Source organism: Lactuca sativa, chromosome 4 (genome assembly GCF_002870075.4).
Source record: "Lactuca sativa cultivar Salinas chromosome 4, Lsat_Salinas_v11, whole genome shotgun sequence".
Taxonomy (NCBI): Eukaryota; Viridiplantae; Streptophyta; class Magnoliopsida; order Asterales; family Asteraceae; genus Lactuca; species Lactuca sativa.
Window position 1 is genome coordinate 374,393,689 of NC_056626.2, and position 25,279 is coordinate 374,418,967.

At 33.3% G+C, this 25,279-nt stretch overlaps 3 protein-coding genes across 3 annotated transcripts; all 3 read right to left on the minus strand.

Annotated features, from left to right (window-relative positions):
- Positions 1-8,191: 8,191 nt before the first annotated feature.
- LOC111884931 (membrane-anchored ubiquitin-fold protein 2) lies at positions 8,192-11,016 on the minus strand. Its single transcript, XM_023881225.2, has 4 exons — positions 10,774-11,016; positions 9,823-9,954; positions 8,971-9,135; positions 8,192-8,509 (listed from the first exon to the last, which is right to left on the minus strand). The coding sequence occupies exons 1-4, from the start codon at positions 10,970-10,972 to the stop codon at positions 8,430-8,432; spliced, it is 576 nt and encodes a 191-aa protein (XP_023736993.1). The 5' UTR covers positions 10,973-11,016; the 3' UTR covers positions 8,192-8,429.
- A 3,580-nt stretch (positions 11,017-14,596) lies between these two features.
- LOC111884935 (probable galacturonosyltransferase 14) lies at positions 14,597-20,549 on the minus strand. The gene is made up of 6 exons (XM_023881233.3): positions 19,917-20,549; positions 19,484-19,539; positions 19,222-19,377; positions 18,411-19,007; positions 17,016-17,318; positions 14,597-15,321 (listed from the first exon to the last, which is right to left on the minus strand). Exons 1-6 carry the CDS (start codon positions 20,125-20,127, stop codon positions 15,040-15,042), a joined length of 1,605 nt encoding a protein of 534 aa, XP_023737001.1. The 5' UTR covers positions 20,128-20,549; the 3' UTR covers positions 14,597-15,039.
- Positions 20,550-21,998: 1,449 nt separating this feature from the next.
- On the minus strand, positions 21,999-23,040 carry LOC111884929 (uncharacterized). Its single transcript, XM_042901774.1, has 3 exons — positions 22,290-23,040; positions 22,131-22,177; positions 21,999-22,022 (listed from the first exon to the last, which is right to left on the minus strand). The coding sequence occupies exons 1-3, from the start codon at positions 23,038-23,040 to the stop codon at positions 21,999-22,001; spliced, it is 822 nt and encodes a 273-aa protein (XP_042757708.1).
- Between the last annotated feature and the right edge of the window lie 2,239 nt (positions 23,041-25,279).

Sequence of the window (25,279 nt, forward strand, 5' to 3'; positions counted from 1 at the left end):
GAAGTATAGAGCTCTGAGGGTGAAGGGGGCGAGCTTAGGGGCGGATAAGAGGGTTTAAATAGGGTGCAAACCCTTGAAATTTAGGGTTTCATCAGATAGCGGGGACTCGCCGAGTCCAGAATATGGACTCGCCGAGTCGCCAACTTAAACGTGTTCCGGATCCCGTCTCTACTCGGCGAGTCGAACCTACAACTCGCCGAGTCCAAGGCTAAAAATGAAAAACACTAAGATAAATTTTACGTACCAGGAACTAGGTGCTACAAATGTAATTATCCAAAGTAAGTGTTTATGGTTATGTAGTGGGACCCAATTATTAATTGGGTGATGTTTTGATATTGACAGATCGGGGATCTGTCATCCAACAGCTGGGGTTGAGTCCGCGGGACTTCAGCAGTGTGGGATTGTGTCTACGGGACTTCAGCAGTGTGAGGTGAGTTACCTTCCAGTAGCGGTGGGTCTACGACTATAATGTCGGCCCACCAGTAGGAGTTCTTGTTAGATGATTGTCTTTGTGATAATTTTCTATGTTTGCTACTACCTGTTATGTTTATGTGCTAGCATGATATGATGTTATGTGATAGTGGTAGTAGGGGGGTGAAATAGTCCCCGGTTACCGGTCGATAGGGCCGAAGGGGTAGATTGGTACCCAACTATGCTAGACAGATTATGATATATGTAATATGATATTATGTGGTAGTAGTAGGGGTGAAATAGTCCCCACTTACCGGTCGACATGACCGAAGGGGTAGGCCAGCACCCATATATGCTAGGCAGTATATGACTTATGTGTTTATGCTATGCTTTTATGTGGTAGTGTTAGGGGTGAAATAGTCCCCGGTTACCGGTTGAAAGATACCGAAGGGGAAGCCAGCACCCAGATATGCTAGGCAGTATCTGGTCGAGAGGACCGTAGGGGAGCCCAGCACCCAGGTATGCTAGGCAGTATCCGGTCGAGAGGACCAAAGGGGAGGCCAGCACCCAGATATGCTAGGCAGTATCCGGTCGAGAGGACCGAAGGGGTAGGTCGGGCACCCAGATATGCCTGACAGTATATGTATGTTATATGATCGTATGGTATGTGGTATGATGGGGGAACTCACTAAGCTTCGTGCTTACGGTTTTCAGTTTTGGTTTCAGGTACTTCGTGTTTAAAGGAAAGGAGTCGGCTTGATCGCAGCGCATCACACTATGGTTTTCCGCACATGAGATCTTTGGGATTACACTCTGATATTGTTTTATGATAACATGTTTGATTATTTCTACTTTGGTTTTGATTTGACATGATATTACAAATGTTTTATTACACTGTTGGTTTTATAATGACGTATTTAAAAATGAAATTGTTGGCCTGTATTTTTGGGATGTTACAGTTTGACTGTCTCTGATTTCCACGAAGTCCAGATCACAAACTTTCGAAGTTGAGGGTTGATTAGTATCAATCTTAACCAACAAATCATTAACTTTTTCTTTCCCTTTAGATGATGATGCAACATTAATAATAGACAACTGGAAACAATTGACATCCTCAAGTTCACTAATTTCACTGATATTGTCAGAATTATCCTCAATATCAGCAAAATTAGATTGAGAACTAGATGTTGAATTCTCAATCTTTTTCAAAATGTGAATTTGTTCAGACTTAGTCAAAGTATCATTTACAATATTAACTAATTCAGTTGTATCAAGACATTCATCTACTTTGACTATTCCATATCTATATCTATCATCAGGAACTTTGTCAAATTCAGCTATTTCTTTCTCACAATCATACGAAATATTATCTACCTTAGCTCTTTCGTAAGCTAAAAAAGGCAATAATTTTCTATGTTGTTCTTTGCTTATTTCGCAAGAATGATGTAATTCTGTTAATTTCCCATACAATCTCTTAGCCGAATTACATTAAATGTTTCTTTGAGCTAACAACAGTTTTATTTCACTCGACAAATTATTGCTATCAACCATAATGTTTGTAATCTGAAGTTCTAAACAATCTACTTTAGTATTTTTCGAATATAACTTCTTCTCTGTCTCTAACAACTGCATAGAAAGCTTCTTAGCCTCATTGCTAGCAGATACCACAATTAAATCAAAATAAGTAACAGTTTCATCGAAAGATACCAATTCAGAATTATAAGCATGTACTGGAATATTAAAAGATTCAAGAATATTATGTACCTTTGTTGTCATTGGAGATTTGTCTGCAGCCTTTGATACGAAGCATCTTCCTTTTACTTCGTATGCTTCTTCATCAGATTCCTCCTCCATCTTTGCAAACATTGCTCCATGTGTCGGATTTCGCATCTCCTCATCATCTGATCCAGATGACCAGACCTGATAAGTTCCATCGTCTTCTTGTTCACCCATGGCAACCAATGACAAGTTTTTCGCCTTCGCACGAACTTCCTCCAATCTTTCAGCATAATATGCTTCATCTTTTATCTTATTCTTCTTATCATCCTTCTTCCTCAACATGCAATCATTGGCTAGATGATTAGCCCTATTACAGTAGTGCCAGTCTACTCCAGCATCTCCCTTCAACTTCTTCTCACTCTTTCCCTCAACAAGCTTCGCATCCTTCTTCTCATCACTTGCAGTTATATTCACTAAACTTCCTTTTATCTCAGTTGACTTAATCTTCGGATTGAATGGCTTTTTGAAGAACTTTTTGACATGGTTGTTCGAATAAAATGCTATCGCTTCATCATAATAATTCATGATGAATCCCTCTTCTTCATCATAATCATTTTTCTCATGAATTTCTTTCTCAGTCATTTTTGAAACTCAAGCCAGTGGACCTCCCAAACTCACCTTCGTTTCATCAGCAATTTCGTTCACTTCATTTTCGTTTGTCACACCCCCAAACCAAGGATGGCGGAAACGTCCGGGGGTGGATGACTTCATGTATAGTATCACAACAACGAGTATATTAGTGCTCAAAGTAAATACAACCAATCATATATATATATATATATATATATATATATATATATATATATATATATATATATATATATATATATATTCGAAAGAGCTACATCATTGTATGAATTACATGTTCTAAATCAATTACAATATGTAGATAATAAGTATGAAATGTTTGTCGCCTTAACGTCCCATCCTCAAAAGCACTTGGTTACCTGTTTATTGTTTTCCTGAGATTACAAGTAGTTTTGAAAAAGTGTCAACACAAAGGTTGGTGAGTTCATAAGCTTTTGATGGTAAGAGTTTAAAATATCATCTTTGTAAAACGAGGTATGATACCCAGAAAATCCAATATTTTCCTTATAAAAGTTATGTAGTCCTAAGTACCGGGACCAGAAATGAACAAGTATTTGTCATACTTAAAGATGTAAAGTGGTTTTAAATTGGCGTAAAAACCCTTCTAAATTTGAGAAAGACACGTAATGAATGATGTGTAGTCTTAAAATACCAAGACCGAAAGTATACCATAATACCTGTAATTATTGATATAGAAAGTGATTTTAAATCGACATAAAATCCCTTTTTGATTTATACAAAAAAAGAAAAATCTCGTAAACTTTATGTGTTGTTAACTCCCTATGTGAGCGCTATAATCATACTATGACTAATGAACATGCCACGACGTTTCTCAGGCGTCGCAAAACTGATATGACATTTGTCACCCGTAGACCTGCAGGTTCCACTGTAGCTAGCAGCAAGGTGTGGGGTGTCAAACCCAATATAGATCTATACACAATTATCACGTTCTCCCTACAAGAGACTCTGATTATAACTACCAGGAATTCTAACTCGTACTCTAGGAGTACTGAGAAGGATAACTCACAATTTAAGCTAACAAGTTTATGTGTGGTGTGCGTGAGTGTAAAAACCCTTTTTCTATGGAAATAAAACCTTCCGAAATGTATTTGTTGTGTTAATGGAAAACATAAACCATACCTATTATAGTTTATCCGAAACGTTTGTAATGATGATGTACGTAAACTATATTCAATGTAGTTTATTCAATTGTTTAAGTAAAATGGATGTACCTTGATTTAAAACAAATGTGTTATCCTTTATATTCCGGATGTATTTTCAATATATCAAATCCATTTATTAACTGATGCATGTTTATAAACTAAGGCAAAATGTCATTTATTTGCAATAACACACATTCATATAAAGATATACACCTTGCTCAACATGTTACAAGGTGATAAGAAATTGTTAGCATTTTTCTGTTATTACTAGTTTCGATCGTTATTATTGGAACATTTATAAAAACTTCTTAACAGGTCCAAATCAGAATCCGTAAATTCCGGGAGTTTGGAAAATGAGTCTAGTTTATTCATAAATTTTTCCATGATTTTTAGTGACATTTAACTTGTGTGATCAGATCCATAATCACAGACTGGTCCGGTTTGATGTTTGAAATGATAGACAGTTTTGTAAAAATCACCATAAATTGTAGAAAATCGTATGGAGATGTGCAAGTAGTCATTTTAAAGCTAGAAACTTGAACTACATGCACCTAAAACAGTTTTAAAAACTAAAATGTTTAAGTTGACCAAAACAGTCCGTGAATGGAGTCCAACTTTTCTGATGAAAGCTGTTAGGAAATTTTAGTTATGTTCTTGGTGTTTTAACTTGTATTCTCCCCCTTAAAACTTAAGAAAACATGATAATGGAGGGGTATGAACTCACGTTGAGTGATTTCAGTAGATGGATGTTGAAGAATTGAAGTGTTCAACTCAAGAACACTTGAAGAATCACTTGAAGGTCCGAAGATCTAACAAGAATGTGATGATGTTTGTGTAAGAAATCAATGATTTGAGTAGAATGAAGTGTAATAATCACAAGGAGGATGAATTATACTTACCAAGAGAAGAATAAGGCTTGAAAATCAGCCTTGGAGACTTGAAATGGAGAGAAAAAGTTTGAGAGAAAAGTGGTGTTTGATTCTTGGTGAAATGAGAGCAAATGAGAGAAGTGAGGAGAGAGGATGAATATCCAGCTCTCAAAAACGTGGGAATAACTTTTTAGAGAGATAAAAAGGACAAGGAAGTGACAAGGTATGGTGGGGAGGAGTGTGGGTTAGTCATGGAGTGGGTATGGTGGTTGCTTGAGTCATAGAATAAAGGAAAGTCAACACTCCACCTCTTGTACTTCACCCACACTTTTTGGATAAGGTTTTATCCTTAAAAACGTGATAAATTAATAATTATGGGTCCTTATATGTTAAAATAAAGTTTTGGGTGAAAATACCGCGTTAAAATAATTAAAAACGGGCCTTAAACGCAAAACTACGCGAAAACCGGGAGAAAATGAGTTTCCAGCGAGACCTCTTGGTCCTAGGCCGAGGTTCGGTCCTTGCTGTGGCCGAATCCGAAATGAAGCGAAACAGAGGGAAGCGAAGGGAGGGCTCGGGTTCGCATGCCAGGCTCGGTCCGAAGGTAAGAGGCGAAGATGGTCAGACCCGAAATGTACCGAAGGTTCGGGTTCGGGTGATGTGCGAGGTTCGGTTCCAGGAGCCTTCGGGTTCGGTTCTTTGAGTGAGGTTCGGTTCAGCAGCCTTCGGCTCAGAAGGGTTCGGGTCCTAAGAGGACTTTCGGGTCCTAAGAGGGGTTTCGGCTCCTTAAGTCCGTTTTTCGCGTAGACTTCCGTTTTTGGGCTGTTTTCGCCAAATTCGAGGGTCAGAATGCCCCGAGTGATTATAGAAAGTTGAGAGAGATTTCGAGAGAGATTTGGGAGAGATTTCACATACTTAGAGAGATTTGGGAGAGATTTGACATTCTTGGAGAGATTTCTCATACAAAGAGATACTTGGGAGAGATTTCACATACTTAGAGGGATTTGGGAGAGATTTGACATTCTTGGAGAGATTTCTCATACAAGGAGATATTTGGAAGAGATTTCACATACTTAGAGAGATTTGGGAGAGATTTGACATTCTTGGAGAGATTTCTCATACAAAGAGATATCTAGGAGAGATTTCACATGCTTAGAGAGATTTGGGAGAGATTTGACATTCTTGGAGAGATTTCTCATACAAAGAGAGATTTAGGAGAGATTTCACATTCTTGGAGAGATTTGGGAGAGATTCTCGATAAGAAGAGATGGAGTGAAAACGATTGAGAGCGGTTTTGTGTGTGACGAATGTGAGTGTCCGGCTTCGCAATGCAAGGTCCGTAAACCCCGTTAAGCCTTGTTTAAGGATCTTGCATACTCCCGATGAGTATGCAACATTGTTTTATCGGTTTGGCTCGCCACGTACCATAGTTTTAGGTTAAGGAGATCTAGATGTACGCACTTTTCGATTTATGATCTCTCATTAGAATAGCGAGTTGTTTAGAAATTACATAACGTAAACTCTAGTACCTACGGGCAAATCGAGTTGACCGGTTTGACTTGTTGACTTTAGTTGACTTTGACTTGACTGAAAATTGACGGTTGTCACATCGTGTGATTTTAACTGATTGTACAAGTCATTCAAAGTTGACGTATCAAAGCTTTGTTGATTCTTAACCATCATGCTTGTACTTCGCCACTCCTTTCTAAGACCCATAACGAAGATAAGATTGAACTCCATGACTGATCTGGTGATTCCATATCGGTTGCATCGATAGATTAATTCATTCAAATTATCGTAGTATGCCTCAATAGTTTCACCGTCTTTCTGTCTGAAGTCTTTCAGTTCAACCAAGCATTGTTTCACTGAGTTAACTCTCGTCTTCTCGCTTCCTTGAAATTTCTCTTTTAGATTGTTCCAGATCTCCTTTGCAGTTGTACAACTCCTCACATAGTTGTACACAAATGGATGCAAAGCTCATCGCAGTTCTCTCATGCATCTCTTCTCCAGCTTTTTCAGACGATCAGATTAATTCTCTACCACAGAACTTCCAGAAGAAGCTCCAATTGGTTGAACATTCGATGGAGGATTGAGATTACCAGAAATACAAGTCCACAATTCTTCATCCAAACCATTCAGATAATCCTCCATACGATCAGCCCACTGATCGTAATACTCAGGGATTAGCATCGGAATTTTTGTTGATGATCCTAACAAATGAGAAAATGAAGTCATGGAATTAAGATTGAATAACGTCATTGTTGTACGGAAGAAAACTTTGAGAATTTTGAAGAAACTTTGACAATTTGAAAGCAAACTAGTTGATTTAAATTGAAATCACTAGATGAACACTCGATTCAACAATTCAAGTGCAGAATCGAATCACAGACTTAGATCCAATGAATTTTTCACTTTTTAAAAAGTGCGGAAACTTTTAAACCAAAAAAATTGATTTAAAAACTTTTGAAAAGATGAAAATCAGATCAGAGATATGATTCCTTCTCTAATACCAAATGAAGAATCAAATAATCGAGTATGAATTTTAATCAGAGTTTGAAATAAAAAAATGTATGTAAGATTGAACACCGATATAAATAAGATCTTGTTTCAGCTCAATATTACGCTTTTAGGTTTACAGAGTGCAAAATAGACAAGACTGTAAAAACCTTATCTAACTCTAGTAAAGACTCCTATTTATAGGAGAAGAAAAGCGTACAAAAAATATACTAAGGACTAGACCATTAAGCTTCGAATAATGTGCACTAGTAAAATAGATTACAGAGAATATGAAGACTGTACTATATACAAAGACCTATGACTCTTCGACTAATTACAACCAATTTAGCCCTTACAGCTTCCATTTTATGTAATAACCATTTTGAGAGATTAGTCAAGTGAGAGAATTATTACATAACCCACTTTGTAATAGCTTACTAGATCTAATGAGAGCTTAAACATGATTGTTTATATTGTGTGTCTTCGTTATTGTTTTAGATTCACTTGATCATTACAATTCAACATACGCCATCATAATCGGGTCACTACACTCATAAAAGAAATTGCATTATAACTTTCCATGAAAACAAAGTTATAAGAAATCAATAATTTTCCTACATAAATGGTTATTCTTCTTGCAGCTCTAGAGTTGGCCCACACCGGCCCATCCATGTTAAATGTAAAATTAGGTAAAAGATAATTTTTTTCCTTGAGAGATGCAAGTGCTTACAAAAGCTCAATATACATTGAAATTGAAACTCTCAACTATAGATTTTAAGACTTGGACCCTTGACCCTTTTTTAAATATACCTCCCAACCGACTTCAGTTAGGTGTGTAAACATGTAGTACATGCATAAATAAAAGCTTTGTGTACACGATGAACATATTTAAACTTTAGTACACTGGACATGCAAACACTTGAATTTATGACAGATATTTAGTACATTACAGATGCAACCACTTGAATCTAGGGATTTAAGACGCTACGAAGAAAGCATGAACGCATACAATAAGAACATGTTTATAGCAAAAACTCAAACCAATAGAATTTTTGACAAAATTATTAGAGTAATCTGCCTATTTTGACCAAAACGGACGAAGATGCCCGAACCCAATCTCTAGCTATGGCTTTGATGCTTGTGCTCTTTTGGTAGCCCAACCCCAACACTTGCTATGATGGCTCAATTGTTTGAATTTGACCACTAAATGCAATAAATTTTAAATAACACAAAATCCTTAGTTGTTTAAACACCCCAACATCCATGAATAAAGATATATATGTGGTCGGTTTTTTTTTTTTTTTTTTTTTTTTTTCTAAAATGTATATTTTTCTTTGACTATTAATTTTTTTAAGGTACAGGACATACAGTACCTCTAATTTATAAAAAAAAGCTAAGTATTTCTATCATTCATTTAATTTAGCTGTTTTACCAAATCTTCTTAGTGATTATTTTTTTTTCTTAGTGATTAAATGATTCTATCTTTTCTGATTGTTTGATGAGAAAAACATTTTTTCTGATACTGAAAAAGGGAAAAACAACACATGTATTCATTAATTTATAAATTTTGCCACTAAACTATTAGTTTTCATTGATTGTTAAGACTTCAATAACTAAATCAATAAAAAAACCGCTAGTTGAGAGTATATTAAGAAAAGGCTAACCTTTTTCTTGAGGTGCTTGGTTAATACCTACATGCATGGTTGTAATGCTACAAGGAACATCACAAAACCGACTCATGCATTCTCCAACCGTTTTACTGTTCTCCAATACTTTTCCATTACTAATTAATTTTACATCTTTTATCGTTCTTGGAGCATTTTCCTTCCCTGTAGAAAATAAACCATAGAATTCTTTCATTTAGTCAAGAAAGAATAACAATATGTTTTCTTAATGCAAAAATAAAAGTCTGTTTAAATTGATGGAATGGAATGACGAATAAAGAAAATATCGAAGAAATGGAATGACCAAGTTAGTAGAATAAGAAAGATAACGAAATGAGTCATATATATTTGTGATCATGTTGGGTTGCTTAGATTGAATGAAAATTATTTTCATAATTAAGAGTATTTAATATTTATGTAAATTCTAAGTCTTGTTTTAATACTAGTCTATATGTTATTCAGCTGTTATTATAGAAATTATAATTTACAATACAAAAAATAACAGTAATAATAAAAGCTATAGAAACCACATTAAAATAACAAAAATAAAAGTTCTGGTTATTTTTAGAAAATAAAACTACAATTTTATTAAAATCATGACTCTCAAAAGAATATGTGACATTGAAAGTTCTATAAAATTTTGGTTATATTACAATTTTCCATTCGACAAATAAAAAAAAAAAAACTTCACTGACACTCCCGCACGAGTCAGGAATGACATTTGACAAAATATGAGAAATCAGGTCCAATCCATTATATCTATTTGATTCCAATACAACGAATCATTTTTTTTTATTCAATCATACCAAACACTACCCCAAAAAATGCATCAAGAAAAAAAAAAATTCTAACCTTCAGGCCATTGAGAAATGATACTTTCTTTCAAAGAAGCCACACTTGTGGCTATTGGGAAGCTTGAAGGACCAATAACCGATCCGTCAATCAAAAGAAACTTGATCTCAAGTGAATCTGGCACCCCTGACACTAAAAACACGATAATCATGCAATCATTTTCTAAAGACACATCCAAAACACCCTTAGTTGTTATGTAATTATTTACAGAAAAAACAAGAACAATCGTAGCCAAAAAAAAACAATTATATTTACTCAATACAAATGCAAGAATCAAGGTGGCCAGAGTTTTTATGAGTATTTCAAGGAAGTTAATGAATCAAAACCAAGTAGGTTAACAAAATGTATCCCAAAAAAAGTCATGAAACCACCAAAGAATATTATTATAAAGGCATTATTAAATTAGTATTTAGTATATTATTGGAATTACTAAATTAGATTCTAAAAGTGTTGGTAGTATATTAGGAATCCATATGCTTTTGAATAAAATATAGATAAGCAATTGATTCAGAAACTTTTAAATATACCAACTATTCAACTTCCAGTAGGATTTAGCTTCAAATAAAGAAGCACACAACTTTTTAATATGAAATTTGCAAAATTAAATAATTAATCCCTTCAAAAAAAGTCAAGAATCGATCAACTACCTAAGAACATAGCTTATAGTAAAATTCTCAAGGGTGTTAAACTTAAACCTATAAATCAAGAAAAGAAGAACTACCCACAAATCTTTAGATATGTGTAGTGAAATCGTTAATTGGAGTGTTCGAATTATTATAAACAAAAGCCAATAATCACCAAAAAATTCTCATCTGCTAAAATTCTCAAATGGGTAACATCTATACCACAAGTCAAGTCAAAATTAAGAACAAAGTCAAGATCCAAATCTTCATTTTACATGTACAATGATCATAGAATAGAAACATATTACATGGATCAAAAGATGCTTACTTAGATCAAAGAAATCGATCTGGATTCTGGATTCAACTACAGTGATGAATTTCGTGAGAACAAAGACGATAGGTTTTCTTTGCTGATGAATTTGAAAGAAAAAACACAGAGGTTTATATAAATCGCGTGAAGAAAATAATAGGAAATGTGTAGGAAAGGAGACTGTAATTTCTATGAAATTTGAACTTTGTGGGGTCATATCAATCGTGTGAAAGAAATAATGAGAAAGGACTACTGAAGACTTGTTGATGCATTTACACTGGCTTTTCAAAGAACTTTCATACACTTTCAAATGACATGGAAAAGACGCTTCATCATATCTCTTGCAAATGTTACAATATCACGTGGAAGATGAATTCATTTAATTTTGATTAAGATAACAACTTCAAACAATGAGTGAGGATAATAATATTCATGACTTACCTGTTATCCGGTTAAATGTGGTTACTAAAATTTTGATTGATGATCTCTAGTTAGAAACTAGGGATGTTTAGCTATCTTTTTCTTGACTAGTAAGTGGAATCCAATCTCAATCTCAATCTCTTTTAAAAGTTAGGCATATCACTATAAACAAGTTAATATTTCCAGTGATGGTTTCATATTTTTAGTAAAACTATTAAGCATTATTTACTGTTAAATTAACATAAGTTTTATTTCTAGCTTCTACACTTACATTTTCTAAAAAAATGAAACATAAACCAACAATAGTGTATGGTCGAAAACCATAATCAATTTACAAGATATAGCAATTATTATCTTATAGTTAAGTAAAATATCCAACAACGTTAACCAATGAGTGTTTAATTAAATGTTGAGCGATATATGTCGTCCAATTCATTCATTCATGAGATGGTGTCTCTACTTACCTTGAAGTAGTTTTAGTTATGAAATATACCAAACAAAGTTAGTTGATTGTGTATAAGAATTTATATACAAAGTTTCCTTTGATGTTTTTTTCTATTTTTTTAGTAAAAAGAAGCAAAGCCTCTGGCACAAGGCACGAACATGGAAGTAATGAAAAAGAAAAAGTTTTGTAGTTAGACCATTCGTTCTATCCGTTCTAGTGTTTCCTTCTATAGAGAAGATGAGACGCTAAAAGTGAAAGTGTTCGCAACGCATACCGAAAGGGTATCAATGAAGCCGAGTAGGGCACAGAACAATGGATCAATTTATTCAACAAGATCCATTCGAATCAAACCAGACCAGGGTGAATGGGATTAGTTTGACCTCTCGCTCGGAATTCACCCACCGCCGACAGATGTCCCTTGCCATGTTTCGTGAACAGTTATGCCCGAGAATGAATGAATTGTGATATAGCGCCAAATAAGTCACAGCTCTGTAACTGACTTGAAATCCATAAAGGACTTTAAGTGAGAGAAAATAGGGGGCCCTAAAATGCCTCAGAACGACTGCACATTACATCATATCAGCACGACCAAATGGAGGCGGAAAGCCGATGGGCGCTAACGCTTTATATTATATCAATAAAATTTGAATTCAATTAAGTTAAGATTTTTTCCTTTATTAGTAAAGTTGCTCGAGGCCGGAAAATGAGAATACAATCTAGAAGATTTGGTCGAATGGTAGAAGAATCTATGGATTCGTTAGGAATTGATAGTCGTTGGCTAGACATACAAGTCGCAGCTGGCCGGGAATAGGAGGGATCAACGACGTTGCTACTAGCTACTAGTATCCACAAAAGGCCCAATCCACCACAACTTAACTAAAACTTTTTCACCCACTACAAAAAACTCAATCCACAATGAAACTAAAACTCTTACACTACAATAGCTAGTGAGATTTGGGCCCTTTCCTTTTGCCATAGGTATACCACCTCAAAACCATGTATGTTAGACCATGTAGGCAAAAACGATCAACTTCACTTAGGCACATTAGGCCTTCCGGTATACATGCAACGAGGTGTCTTGTGGTTGAGGTGGACTACGACCACGGCCGTGCACACCATCCCGACCGATCATAGTCGTTATGGTCCATATTCCCGACGACGAAATGAAATGGCCAATGAAAACGTTTTCCTTTCTTTTGACCGTTCAACAGTCATTTTTTAAGTTTTAATTTTTTTCTTTCAAAAACTCAATACATATATCTAATAAAACCATCACATTTTACTCTCGTTCTATAAACCAAAACACACATGGAGGATTTGGAATTGTTAAAATTTTTTGACTCGGATGATGATGGGGAATTCATCTCGACCTTCTTCGATTTTGTGCAACACATTCACGATGAAGAAAGTTCGAATGTTACTTGTACAAGGGTGGTCGTCAATCGTGATCGCCAAGCCGCACACAAATTATTGGTACATGATTACTTCGCCGATAATTGTATTTAGAATGATGACGCATTCGAATGTCGTTTCCGTCTAAATAAGGCTACGTATTAGTAATGATTTAGAAGTTCGTTATGATTTTTTCAAACAAAAACCCGATGCTAGATGAAGAATGGGTTTTAGTAGTATACAAAAGTGTGCGGCTGTGCTTAGGTATTTGGGATACGGTATAACATTTGATGCAGCTGACGAATACTTCAAAGTATCCTAAAGGACCGCAATTGATTGTGTAGATTGGTTTTGCGCATGTATGTATGAGGTTTTTCATCAGGAATATTTGTGTAAACCAAGTCCATGTGATATTGAGAGATTATATTTGGCTCATAAAGAGAGGCATGGATTTCCGAGTATGCTTGGCAGTCTAGATTGTACGTATGTGGCTTGGGAAAAATATCAAAATGCATGGCGTAGTCAATTCACTTGAGGAGATATATGTGAACCAAGTATAATCCTAGAAAGTTGTCGTATCTCAGGATTTATAGATATGGCATTCCTTTTTTGGAGTCTCGGAGTCTAACAACGACATTAAAGTTTTTGGTCAATCTCCACTTTTTAACGATCTTTGGATCAGCAAAGCACCAGATATGACGTTCACGGTGAACGGACATTTGTATAAATACGGTTACTACCTTTGTGATGGGATATACCCGGATTATTCAACACTTATGAAGGCATATTCAATTCCTCGAAGTGAAAATGCAAAGTTGTTCACAAAGAGACATGAATCAACGATGAAGGATATCGAGAGGGCATTTTGAGTCCTCAAACAGACGTGACATGTAGTGAAATACGCTACACGACTTTGGGATAAGGATTGAATTAAACGAATGGTCCTAGCATGTATTATAATGCATAATATGATCATTGAAGATCAAGGTCGAGTGATTTGCACGTACTATCCAAACGATGTCGTCATCCCGCTTGAAGTGTTTGTACCCAGAACTAATGAATTTTTATCACGAGTTGTTGAAATTCATAACAACTAAACGTGTTTCAATCTTCGAGAAGATGTCGCGGATCATTTGTACCAACTAAACACGAGCAAAGATTAGTTTTTTTTTTTTTTTACTTATGTTTGTTTGTTTGTTAATTTAGGTTATTTAAGTTAATGTGATGTTTTTTTATTCTAGGTTTGAAGTTGTATTTATTTTTATAATTAATGAAAAACTAGTTAAAAAAACTCAATGTTTTTTTTCTCAATAAAAAAAAATATAATTTTATTATATTTTAGAATTAAAAATAATAATAAAAAATGATGAGTGGAATAGTTAGTGGTGGGCATCTCATAAATTTAATGGTAGTTAATGATGATGACATGACACTCACGACTATAATGGTTAGTGGTAGGTATAACGGTAAGTCTTAACAAATAGAAAAGTTGCATACAAGATGAGCATTTTTAATACATTGAGGGATTTAAGACTTAATACGCAACAAAGAAAAGCATAAATACACACATTATAAACATGTAGATACCAAAAAGAATTTACTGCACATTTTAAAATGTTTCTCATGAATCGTACATATCACCAATACCGACAGATATAACCTAAAAATAATGTTCCCCCTCCTGTAAACAAACAAATTCGAACCCACCCTCTACATCCCTAAAATTTGACACAATTATATAAAAATAAACTTATATGGTAACAAAGAATCATATCTTTTTTTTCTGAAGCTAATCGAGCCAAAGTTTTAAATACGCATCTTCTCCATCAATCTCGGCCCAATACTTAATTTCTATTATTTCATCATCCTATTGATTTAACGTATACGCAATGCTCAATATATATTATCAGAATAAATTAAGGTCCAGGGTTTAGGGTTTAGGGTTTAGGGTTTGGGGTCCAGCCCTTTGAGCAGCATTGCATTGTGTTGACAAAATTCTTTGTTTTTTACTTTGATGTGGGCCATAGCTACTCCATGATGTGGCAGTTTTTGACAAAATCATTGGAGTAATTAACGTATTTTGACCAAAAAGGGCGAAGATGGTCAAACCCGATTTCTAGCCATGGTTTTGACTGACCATTGTAGTGGATTACAGCTGCTTTTTTTACACTTTGGATGCTTGTGTTCTTTTGGTAGCCCAAACCCAACATGTGCCATGATGGGTCAATCGGGTGGATTTGACCTCTAAATGCAATTAGGGCTGGTGGTAGGGTTCCAAGTTTCCATAGTGACAGATTTGAATTTAGATTCTGCAAACAAGAAAACAAAAAAACTTCATAAGAATGTTATAATGGTTAGGGTGAATTACGTTTTTGGTCATTTTTGGTCCTTGAGTATATCTGGTTTTTGCAATTTTGGTCCTGATAACGTTTTCACTTGCAAATTGTGTCCTTATTTTGAAATTTCCTAACTAGATTCGTTGCTTTGTCGTCTAAATTAACAACCTAGCTGTTCAAAGTTTTTTTTTAAATGACCATTTTGCCCTTGGACCAAAACTGATTTAAAAACCGTATGAATTAAAAAATGTTGCAAATTGAATATGTGGACATAAAATGTTTGTAAAACAAAAATGTGGGCACTAAAATATTAAACTTCTGAAGTACCAAAAAAAAACTAAGGATAAGGATCAGAAGAGTGTAGAGAATAAATAATAGAATAATATAGTTTAAAATGGCTAGTTATATTAGTATATAAATGATTTAAAATATTAACAAATAATTCAAATATTTAGAAAAGCCATATGCATATACATGTTATAGACCTTCAAGAGAGAGAGAGAGAGAGAGATAAGATTACAAACATGGTCCCTGTGGTATACTTTTTTTCAGTTTTGAGCCAAGGGCAAAATGGTCATTTTAACAACTTCGTGGGTTAAAAAACAATATATTAACAAAATGTTAAGACCTTCATTTATTTTTTAAAAATATAAAATTACAAACATGGTCCCTGTCTTTTTTTTTTCCCGAGTTTTGTTCCAAGGGCAAAATGGTAATTTTAACAAATTTGTGGGTCAAAAATAATATATTAACAAACTCTTATAAACCATAATTAAAAAAATAATAAGAGAAAATTACAAACTTGATCAGTGGTGAACCTTTTTTTCAGTTTTGGTCCAAGGACAAAATGGTCATTTCAACAAACTTGTGGGTCAAAAGCTAATATATTAACAAAATAAAATAGACCTTAGTCAATAGTCAAAAAAAAAATACAAACTTGGTCCCTGTGGTAAAATAGTCATTTTTAAAAAATGTGGGTCAAAATGAATATACTAACAAAATGTCACACAACTAAGACTGATCACTATTTGGATAAAACCGAATTGTCCAATTGGACAATTTGGATCGGACTATTTGGTTCGGATATTCAGATTTTTGGATTGGTTTTCAACAAAACCGAATTATTATTTTGGATTTTGGATTGGTTTTGGTTTATAAACTAAGGACCGAATAGTCCAAAAAAACCGAATAACAACTTATTATCTATTTTTCATATGTATCTTTAACAATTTATAAATTTACTAAATTATTATTTTTAGTTATTATAAATTTTCATCGAATATACTACTTTAAAATTACTTCTTATCAAAAGTTTTTTGTCAATGAAATATTAACTATAATATATTTTCTTAGTATTTGTTCATAAATTATAATTTATAAAAAAAATAGTTTCTTTATAGATTTTGCTAATATTCAAGTTATATAGTTTCAAAATGTCTTGCCTCTTGAAAACCGAATTGTAAAAACCGATCCAACCGAATTGTAATTTGGTTGGATCGGATCGGATTTAAATTTAGTTTGGACTATTTGGATCAATGTTTTGAAAACCGAAATCTATTCGGATTCACTTGATTGGATCGGATCAAACCGATCCATCCAAACGAACACCCTTACACACAACTTAATTAAAAAAAAAGATGTGATGAATATTTGTTTTGTTGGCTTACCTCTTTTAGCCACGAGTGATATGTTTCTCTGATATCAGTCTTTCTCCATGCACGCAAGTCAAAGATGTTCATCCCAAAAGCCCAAGCACATTCCTCAGGGTCCAAATTTTTAGCTACAAGCGGATGAGAAAAGTTGAAGTAGATTTTGAATCGCTTACCCATCACCCATGAATCTTCACCTTTACAAGTTTCAACTGCCCCGTTGACTTTTCCACCAAGGTCAATGTCCCAAAGTGGCAATAAATCACGTTGTATTACAATATCATCATCCAAGAAAACCACCTTATCAAGATTTGGGAAAAGCTGTTCACACAAAAGTTACCATTAAAATATCAGATAATAGCAATATAAGGAATGTACTTTGTTTTTTTAACCTATAATAGCAACATAATTACATTTCTTTATATATAATACCAATAATGTACTATGGAAGTTATAAAAATGACTTTCGTTATTGCTATTACAGGTAAAGAAATAAAATTATGTTAATATTTGAGCAAAGAAAAAAAAGATCTTACATTTTGGGTTTTTAGCCGGATTAAACCCCAAAATTTTATTTTATTTTCTTGAAAAAAACCTTGCATTTTTTCAATTTATTCCAATTTGGTCCTTTTAGACGTTTTTCAGCAATCTTCCGGTTTTGAACACTTTTCCAGGAAAAACCCGAAAAAACCCTCAGATTTTTTTTTTTTTCCAAAAAAAAAAAAAACACAACGTTTTTCTTCCGAAATAGGGTTAATCTAAAAAAAAACCCTTATATTTTGTGTTTTTTCAGGATTAAGCCTCAAATTTATTTTTTTCCTGAAAAGGAGCTTGTATTTTTTTTCATTTTTTACGAAAAAGCCATCACTTTTATATTATTTTTAGAAAAAAACCCTCAACCTTCTAAATGCTTCCAAATAAACCCTCAACCTTTTTAGTTTTTCTCGAAAAAACCCTCACATTTTACAATTTTTTTGGAAAAAATGACTAAAAGGGCCAGATCGAAAAAAATGAAAAAATACAAGGTCCTTTTCAGGCAAAAAAAATTTTAATTTAATCCGGAAAAAAACACAAAATATAAGGTCTTTTTCGAGATTAACCCTCCAAAATAATTCTCAAATGTGAAGGTTTTTTCAGGAAAAAAAAAGTAAAAATCCAAGGGTTTTTTCGGAAAAAAAAAATGAAGGTTTTTCCAAAAAAAAAGCTGTCTAAAACCAGAAGATTACCGATAACTCTGCTAAAAGCCTAAAATGTAAGTTCTTTTTTAGGAAAAATATATAGTTGAGGTTAAATCCGAAAAACACCCAAAATATAAGGTGTTTTACGATATTAACCCTATATATATATATATATATATATATATATATATATATATATATATAATATAGCATGAATTTGTGAATTAGTGATTACCTCTGGCAAATATATGCGAATATGATTGAGCAATGATATATATTTAGGGCTTCTAGCTTGCAATTTGGATGCAAAAACTCTTGGTGAAGTAACACTAACATTAACATTAGCACCTGCAACATGATTCCCATGATAATAATTCCTAACTCCATTATGATTCTCCATGGCTTCAAGAACAGGAACATTATCTCTAGTCAACCAGTCAAAATGATGAATCCCTTTCACTTCAACAATACTAGGTGACACTGGATTCAAAGCAAACCATGAATGCATTCCTGCATACGTTTTTTTATCAGTGATGACATGGAAGACGATTTTTTCAGGCCTTAGAGATGACTGAATGGCTGAAGTGACTACAACTGAAGCTGCAAGAATGTTGTCTGTAGAGACTATGAAGTGGTGATAGGAGTTGTCTGAAAGAATTGGGAGTAATTCGGGTGATGGGAGTTGTTTTCTTGCATGTGCATTTGAAGAGTATTCATCTGTGAGGCGTAGTGAGAGGCAATGGATTCCTTTTGGGATTGATGTTGCTGCAAAGTGTTTGTTCATTAGTTCTTGAAATTTTGATTCTCTTATCTCCCTTTCAGATCTTTCCATCTGTCAAAGTGTGAAAAAAAAAATGATTCTCAGACCAAAACAAACCAGTCTCATGCAGTTTGGTGTTGATCATTATATTTATAAGATTAGAATGTAGAATATGATAAACCAAAACATGCTAAGAATTGCAAAAGCAACTTATTCCCTGTTCAGATGTTGGCAATTCATAATAGTCAAAACATATAAATAACATAAATACATTGAATTGACATACCATTCCTTTCAATATAAGCCCAAATTCCTTGGCTTTGTATTTGTTGCTTTTCATTTCGGAAATAAGTTGTTCAAAGTTTTCTGGAAGCTGTAGATCATCTGGGACTTCTTCAGAATTCACTTGTTCAAGGACCATGGAGAAGTCCCTAAGAAACCTCTGTTGCCACCAAAATGAAAAATGTTAAAGAGGCAAGATGAACATGGGATTTGACACAGTTAAGTGATCAAGAGATGTTTATACAGAAAATTGAAAATAATCTTACCTCTGAATCATCACCCCTTCCCAGAAGCTTTGGTCCTAAACGCCTACCTAAACAATCTGAAGCATGAAAGAATTAATTAATGGGGTGTCTGTGATTAACATTCCAATAAAATTATGGTGGAGAGATCCAATGGTTCAATAGAAAACGAATTCAGATTGCTAAATGAGCTTTGATTTGAAAAAGGTAATCCCAAAATCCATCCAAAATCTAATTTGGCTATCAAAAGTATGACAATGCCAGAGAATATAACCAAGATCTAGAACCACCAAGGTAATACCAGGATGAGTTCTACTTTTCACTGACAGAATTTAGAAACGTTAACACATCAAGATCTAGGATGGAATATGTTTATGCATAACAACTAAAAGATATTGAAATCAAAAAGTAGATCAAGGAATGATCGACAGACAAAACTTTAAAGTTAGTGGTGTACCGATTGATGAGCACTTGTTGACTCCTTCCAAGGTAACAAGAGCAGTGAGGATGAAAACAAATGGCAATAAGAAAGCCAGGATAAGAATAGTATGAAAAATAGTACGGTAAGAAATATGGCGAGCTGCGACTTTGATCTTCATCAAGTCAGTAAACCCATTGTTGCTCGATATCGTTATACTTCTCATGCTATGTGAGAAGTGTAGCTGCATAATGATCCCCTAATTTCTTCTCAAACATAAAAACCCTAGCACCACCGACGCCGAACCCCCTCCAATTGATCCTCTCTAACGTATAAATTAATCGTCCGGGTAACGTTCTCATCATAATCAGATCCACACAAATGGCAAAATCTAGATTCGCGCTCCTTCCTATTACTAATCGAATAATTCAATCTATTTGCCCAACACCAATGCATTGGGTTGATTTCATTGAACAAATGCGCGAGAGATTAGGGGTTTAAACACCAGATACAAATCTATAAACCTTGGAATCTATGAATTTAAAGTTGTATCAATCTGCAATCTTGCGTAGATTTGTTCATAGATGATTGACTTTTCTCTCCCATGTATCAGAGAGAGAGAGAGAGAGAGATGAAATATATAATTTGCTTATATTGCGTAGCCTTTCCTTTTCCAAACTCTTGAAAATGGGTACTTATTTGTCAAATGATCGGATCTACTATTCTTTTTCTTTTTAGGTAATTTGTACAAAAAAAGTAAATTATAATTTTTAATTCTCTAAATAGGAGAGCATGATCGGATCTACTATTATCTTTTAGGTAAACTGTACAAAAGAGTAGATTATGTAAACTATTTTTTGTTAATTTATTATAAAAAGAAATGTCATTATTTTATTATTTTGTTTAATGTATATATAGCATATTATTTAATTGTTCAAAGTAGCAATTTTATTACTATATGTGCATAAATTGTGTAACCCATCTTAAAAAAGAACTTGGAATGGGAAATGTCAGCATTGAGGGTTTTAAGTATGTACCTTGCAGCATGAGAGACCATTTCATAATTTTGTTACACATTGATTATTACTTTTACATTTTATTTTACACACTAGGATTATTTCTGTAACTTTCTTTATATAGGGACCATTTCTGTAACTTAATCTATTTCTCACAGAAGGACAATTTCCATAATTGTGTCTTACACGGGATTGTTTATGTTATTTTGTTACATATGAATAATTTATGTAATTTTTTCTCACACGGTGACTATTTCTATCATTTTGTCTATTTGAAACATAGGGACTATTTTCTAACTTTATTTCACATAGAGATCGCTTATGTTATTTTGTCTGTTTGAACACTATAGGGACCAAAAGTGCAATTCACTTTTCAAACAGGGGCCAAAAGTACAATTAACTAGAAGAAGAATATCGTAGCTCGATTTGACCTTATGAACATTATTTAACATTTTGATAATAATGGAAGCATTCGTTAGAGGACGTAGTTAAAGTTTCAAAATGATAATTAACTATAAACCTTCTGCAAGTCTGGTTTTTGTGAATCATTTGAACACACATTCAGTAATTTAAGAACTAATCTTAATCGAGAAAACATAAATTTTGGTATGTGCTTCTATACAATGAAGATGAAAAATGAAGAAGAAGAATAAATGGATGAAAAGATGTTTTCTTGGGGAGTTGGAGGGGGACTATGGTTAACTATAAGTAAAAGATGAAATCAAAAAACATCTTCAACAATTATGATTAGATACAATGTGACAAAATTACCATCACATGAGAGGCACGTGGATCACTTGTGTCAAAAAATTCACATAGAGACTACATTTGCTCTATATAGTAAACCATGGGCCATTTGTGTAACTTTCTGCATCCTTAATCAAATTCAAACAATCGCTTCATAATCAACTACCTTCACTTGAAACTAGAGATCAACTTATTATTAACTTGTACACCAAAAATTAGATAATATGTAAATCATCGAGACACCATGTTTCTTTTTCTAAAGGTGAAGTTGTATATAAATCCAGCAAGACAAATAACCCATCCTATTACCAAACAAGAAATAATATTTTCTATCAAAACAAGCAATTAAGTACCATGTTTACATCTCATCAAAAACTTTTTTCTTTTATTAAAAAGAAAAAAAAAACATGAACAATGATGTAAACAAGTTACACAAGTAATAAAGTTTCAATTTACCAAAAACAATGTGTCCCACTCCATATCATATTACCTTCATATTGACATCACCATTCTCAATCTCAATCTCAATCTCAATATCTAAACATTCAAGAATGTCTCAAAAGATTCATCAATTTCTTCTGAAAGGCCATTCTCGATATTTGTTAACACATTTACAATGGGCCATCTAAACTATCAAATTCAGAGTCACTTGAAATTACCATTTTGCCCCCACTCAAACCCCTTGAGAGCATCATCAAACACAAAGCCCCTTCTTCCACTTCATCATCATTATTCTCACCAATTGATGCAAAAGAACTCAAACTAGTACAACTAGAAGGATCACTATGTTTAGTAGGGTTGTACCTTGTGCATGATCTCTTTCTCCTTACTGGATTTGCTATTTCCTTTTTTACCCCTCCATTCCATTTGCGATCTTCTGATGATGTAGAAGAAGATGAAGATGATTGATTGGACAACTGAGATAACTTGATGGTATGACATCTCATATGACCATACAAAGCCTTCATTGAATCAAAACCCTTACCACATTTTGTGCACAATATTTTCTTGCTTAATTCTTTGCTTTTAAGTGAGTGAGATCTCATATGAATAGAAAGAGCTCTCAATGAGTGAAACCCTTTACCACATTGCTTACAAATTAAATCTGATATTTGTATCGGATTCAAATTTGAAACCCTCCAGGATTTCTTGGGGTTTTGTCTCAAACCATAAGAATTTGCACCAGAATCTTCACTGTTCTTGATTATTTCTTCGTCAAATTCAATACCCATTCCGCCATTAATGGATTCTTGATCATGTTCTTTCATGCTCTGTTTTTTGCTAGCTGAAATCAACGCCATGTGTCCTCTCATATGACCTCCCAACTTCTTCCCATTTGAAAAACTCTGTTTACAGAACTTGCAGACGTAACATTTCTTGTGTTCTTGATCTTCTTCCATGATTCATGCGCAAGAAAACCCAGAAAATCCAAACAAAAAGAACCTAAAGTTTGAACAATACTCAAGAACAGAGGAAGCGATCAACACCCATTAGAGATATCAGAAATCCCAAATCGAATACTCAAGAAAAAGAAGAATCTACGAACACCCAATTCACAAGTCTAAAATCCAAGATCGGATGATTAAGAAACAGAAAGAATCCATGAACACCCACTTCAGAAATCAGAAATCCCCAATCGATTGATCAAACACGATACAGAGGAAGCTATGAAAACCCACTAGAGAAATAAACCATCCCAATTCCCAAATCAAATGATCAAGAAGCAGATGAAGCTATCAACAACCACTACAGAAATCAATAATCTCAAATCGAATCAGTAAAGATAAGTGAAAAAAAGAAGCTAATTTGATCAATGATGGAAACCCCATTTGGTAAAAAATGGGATTTTTAGCAAGAACAAGATCTTTATTTCTCTCACTACATTTTCCAACTGCAAATTCACTCTCTTTCACACAAAAACACACACTTGGTAGCAGGGAGGAAGTCTCGTAAGGAAGGACATGTACAGTAATCCGGGATCATTTTTCCCATTGAAGGAGAAAAAAATATTAAATAAAAAATTAATTTAGCTGAATAAATTTTTTAGGTTTTTTTCTTTAATTTAGTGAATACTGAGTAATATATAAATTGTGAATTAGTGACTAAATTATTTTTATAAGAGTTTAGGAAAGGATTTTGTTATTTCAATGCTTTTAGTAGAATTAAAAATTAAATAAATTCATTAGATGAACATATTTTTAATATAGTGTAACTGTACAATCAAATAACAAATCCAGTTAGAATTTAGAAACCAATGTTGGTAATCTTTTTTTTAACGGTAAATGAGTTTTTTACTTTTTTATATACTTATAAATTTATATTATAGAGTTTTAGTAATGAAAATATACGTGTATGAAAATCTTTTTTTATGGTTAGCACTTCAGGAAAGTATAACATTTATTGGATGTTAAATGTAAATCATAACGATGGTTTTTAGGATGTGTATGGGCATTTTAGTTTGGTTATAGGCCAAATAGAAACCATAACAATTACAATAACTTAATGCATTTCGTTAGTTAGTGGTTATCGGTTAATGATTTTGGTTATTAATTAATATTGGTTAACAATAATGGTTCATTTAGCATAACGTACATTGCAATTGAAAATGATAAATAAAATATGCATTGCCATGAATAGTGAAAATCAACAAGTATGTTGCTATAAAAATCACAATAAATGAAAGTTTGTTGATGTTTTTTAAATATTATAATGGTAATTTATACTTTTTAGCATCTCATATTCTATTTTCAATTTCTTATTTAGTTAATATAATAACCCATAATATACATAAAGCTTTTAAAAAATTTTATATATTCATATATAATGGTTCAATTCGGTTATATATGGGGCGGTTGTATAAAACCGAAACCGAACTATTTGTATTCATTTAATGGAAATCAAAAAACCAACCACTATTTTCAGTAATAGTTCCGTTATATCGGTTAATTTGATTATAGTTCCGTTTTTCGATTTGTAAGTTAACCCAAATTGTCTAGTTAAAAATATTATGGTTATGAAATCACCTTTCTAAAATTCTCCTTCTACATGTTATTAGAAACTATTTTAATATTTACTACAATAATAATAGCAGTTGAATTATACAAAACCCAAACCTTGTAACTTTCTTACCATAATGAACAAATTGAATAATAACATGATGACCGATATTTTCATACTAATTAAATCCGTTAATTTTAAGTAAGTTCATGAATATATTACTCATTAAGTGATATTCTTCTTAATTCTTTTGGTACAATATAAATCAACATCATTATACTATATCAATATTTTCAATCTGTAACTTGGTAGATTAGATACGTGTTAGAGGGAACTCTAACCAAACATGTCGCCAACACCTAAATACAAAAGGAACACACTTTGTGACACAAATTTTTTTCGTAACACCTTTATTGAACTTTCTATATAGGATACTAACTTGGTCGTTGATATACCACTAATGATCCTTCATTTAGTGAGGGATACCAGGTTTCCAACTCTCTAATCAATACTCCTACAATGTTTGACCCATATATCATCATTACAATAACCTAGTAATGACATCAGGCCTAACTAATATAGCTAGTTAAATTTAAAAAAATGATTGATTTATGCCCAACTCAAAGTTGTTTCTTTTTTTCT

What these genes read in the sequence shown, in the direction of transcription:
- LOC111884931 (XM_023881225.2), bottom strand. Translation starts at nt 10,972, where the DNA reads ATGACCCCACAAAGTTCAAATTTCATAGAAATTACAGTCTCCTTTCCT. An exon ending in GATCGATTTCTTTGATCTAA is followed by an intron (nt 9,955 to 10,773) that starts GTAAGCATCTTT and finishes TCGTGTTTTTAG; the next exon opens with TGTCAGGGGTGCCAGATTCA. An exon ending in CATTTCTCAATGGCCTGAAG is followed by an intron (nt 9,136 to 9,822) that starts GTTAGAATTTTT and finishes TATTTTCTACAG; the next exon opens with GGAAGGAAAATGCTCCAAGA.
- LOC111884935 (XM_023881233.3), bottom strand. Translation starts at nt 20,127, where the DNA reads ATGCAGCTACACTTCTCACATAGCATGAGAAGTATAACGATATCGAGC. An exon ending in CAACAAGTGCTCATCAATCG is followed by an intron (nt 19,540 to 19,916) that starts GTACACCACTAA and finishes TTCATGCTTCAG; the next exon opens with ATTGTTTAGGTAGGCGTTTA. An exon ending in ATCACTCGTGGCTAAAAGAG is followed by an intron (nt 15,322 to 17,015) that starts GTAAGCCAACAA and finishes TCTTGTTTGCAG; the next exon opens with AATCTAAATTCAAATCTGTC.
- LOC111884929 (XM_042901774.1), bottom strand. Translation starts at nt 23,040, where the DNA reads ATGGAAGAAGATCAAGAACACAAGAAATGTTACGTCTGCAAGTTCTGT. An exon ending in GGGCAAAATGGTAATTTCAA is followed by an intron (nt 22,178 to 22,289) that starts GTGACTCTGAAT and finishes TTGAATGTTTAG; the next exon opens with ATATTGAGATTGAGATTGAG. An exon ending in ATGGTGATGTCAATATGAAG is followed by an intron (nt 22,023 to 22,130) that starts GTAATATGATAT and finishes TTTTAATAAAAG; the next exon opens with AAAAAAGTTTTTGATGAGAT.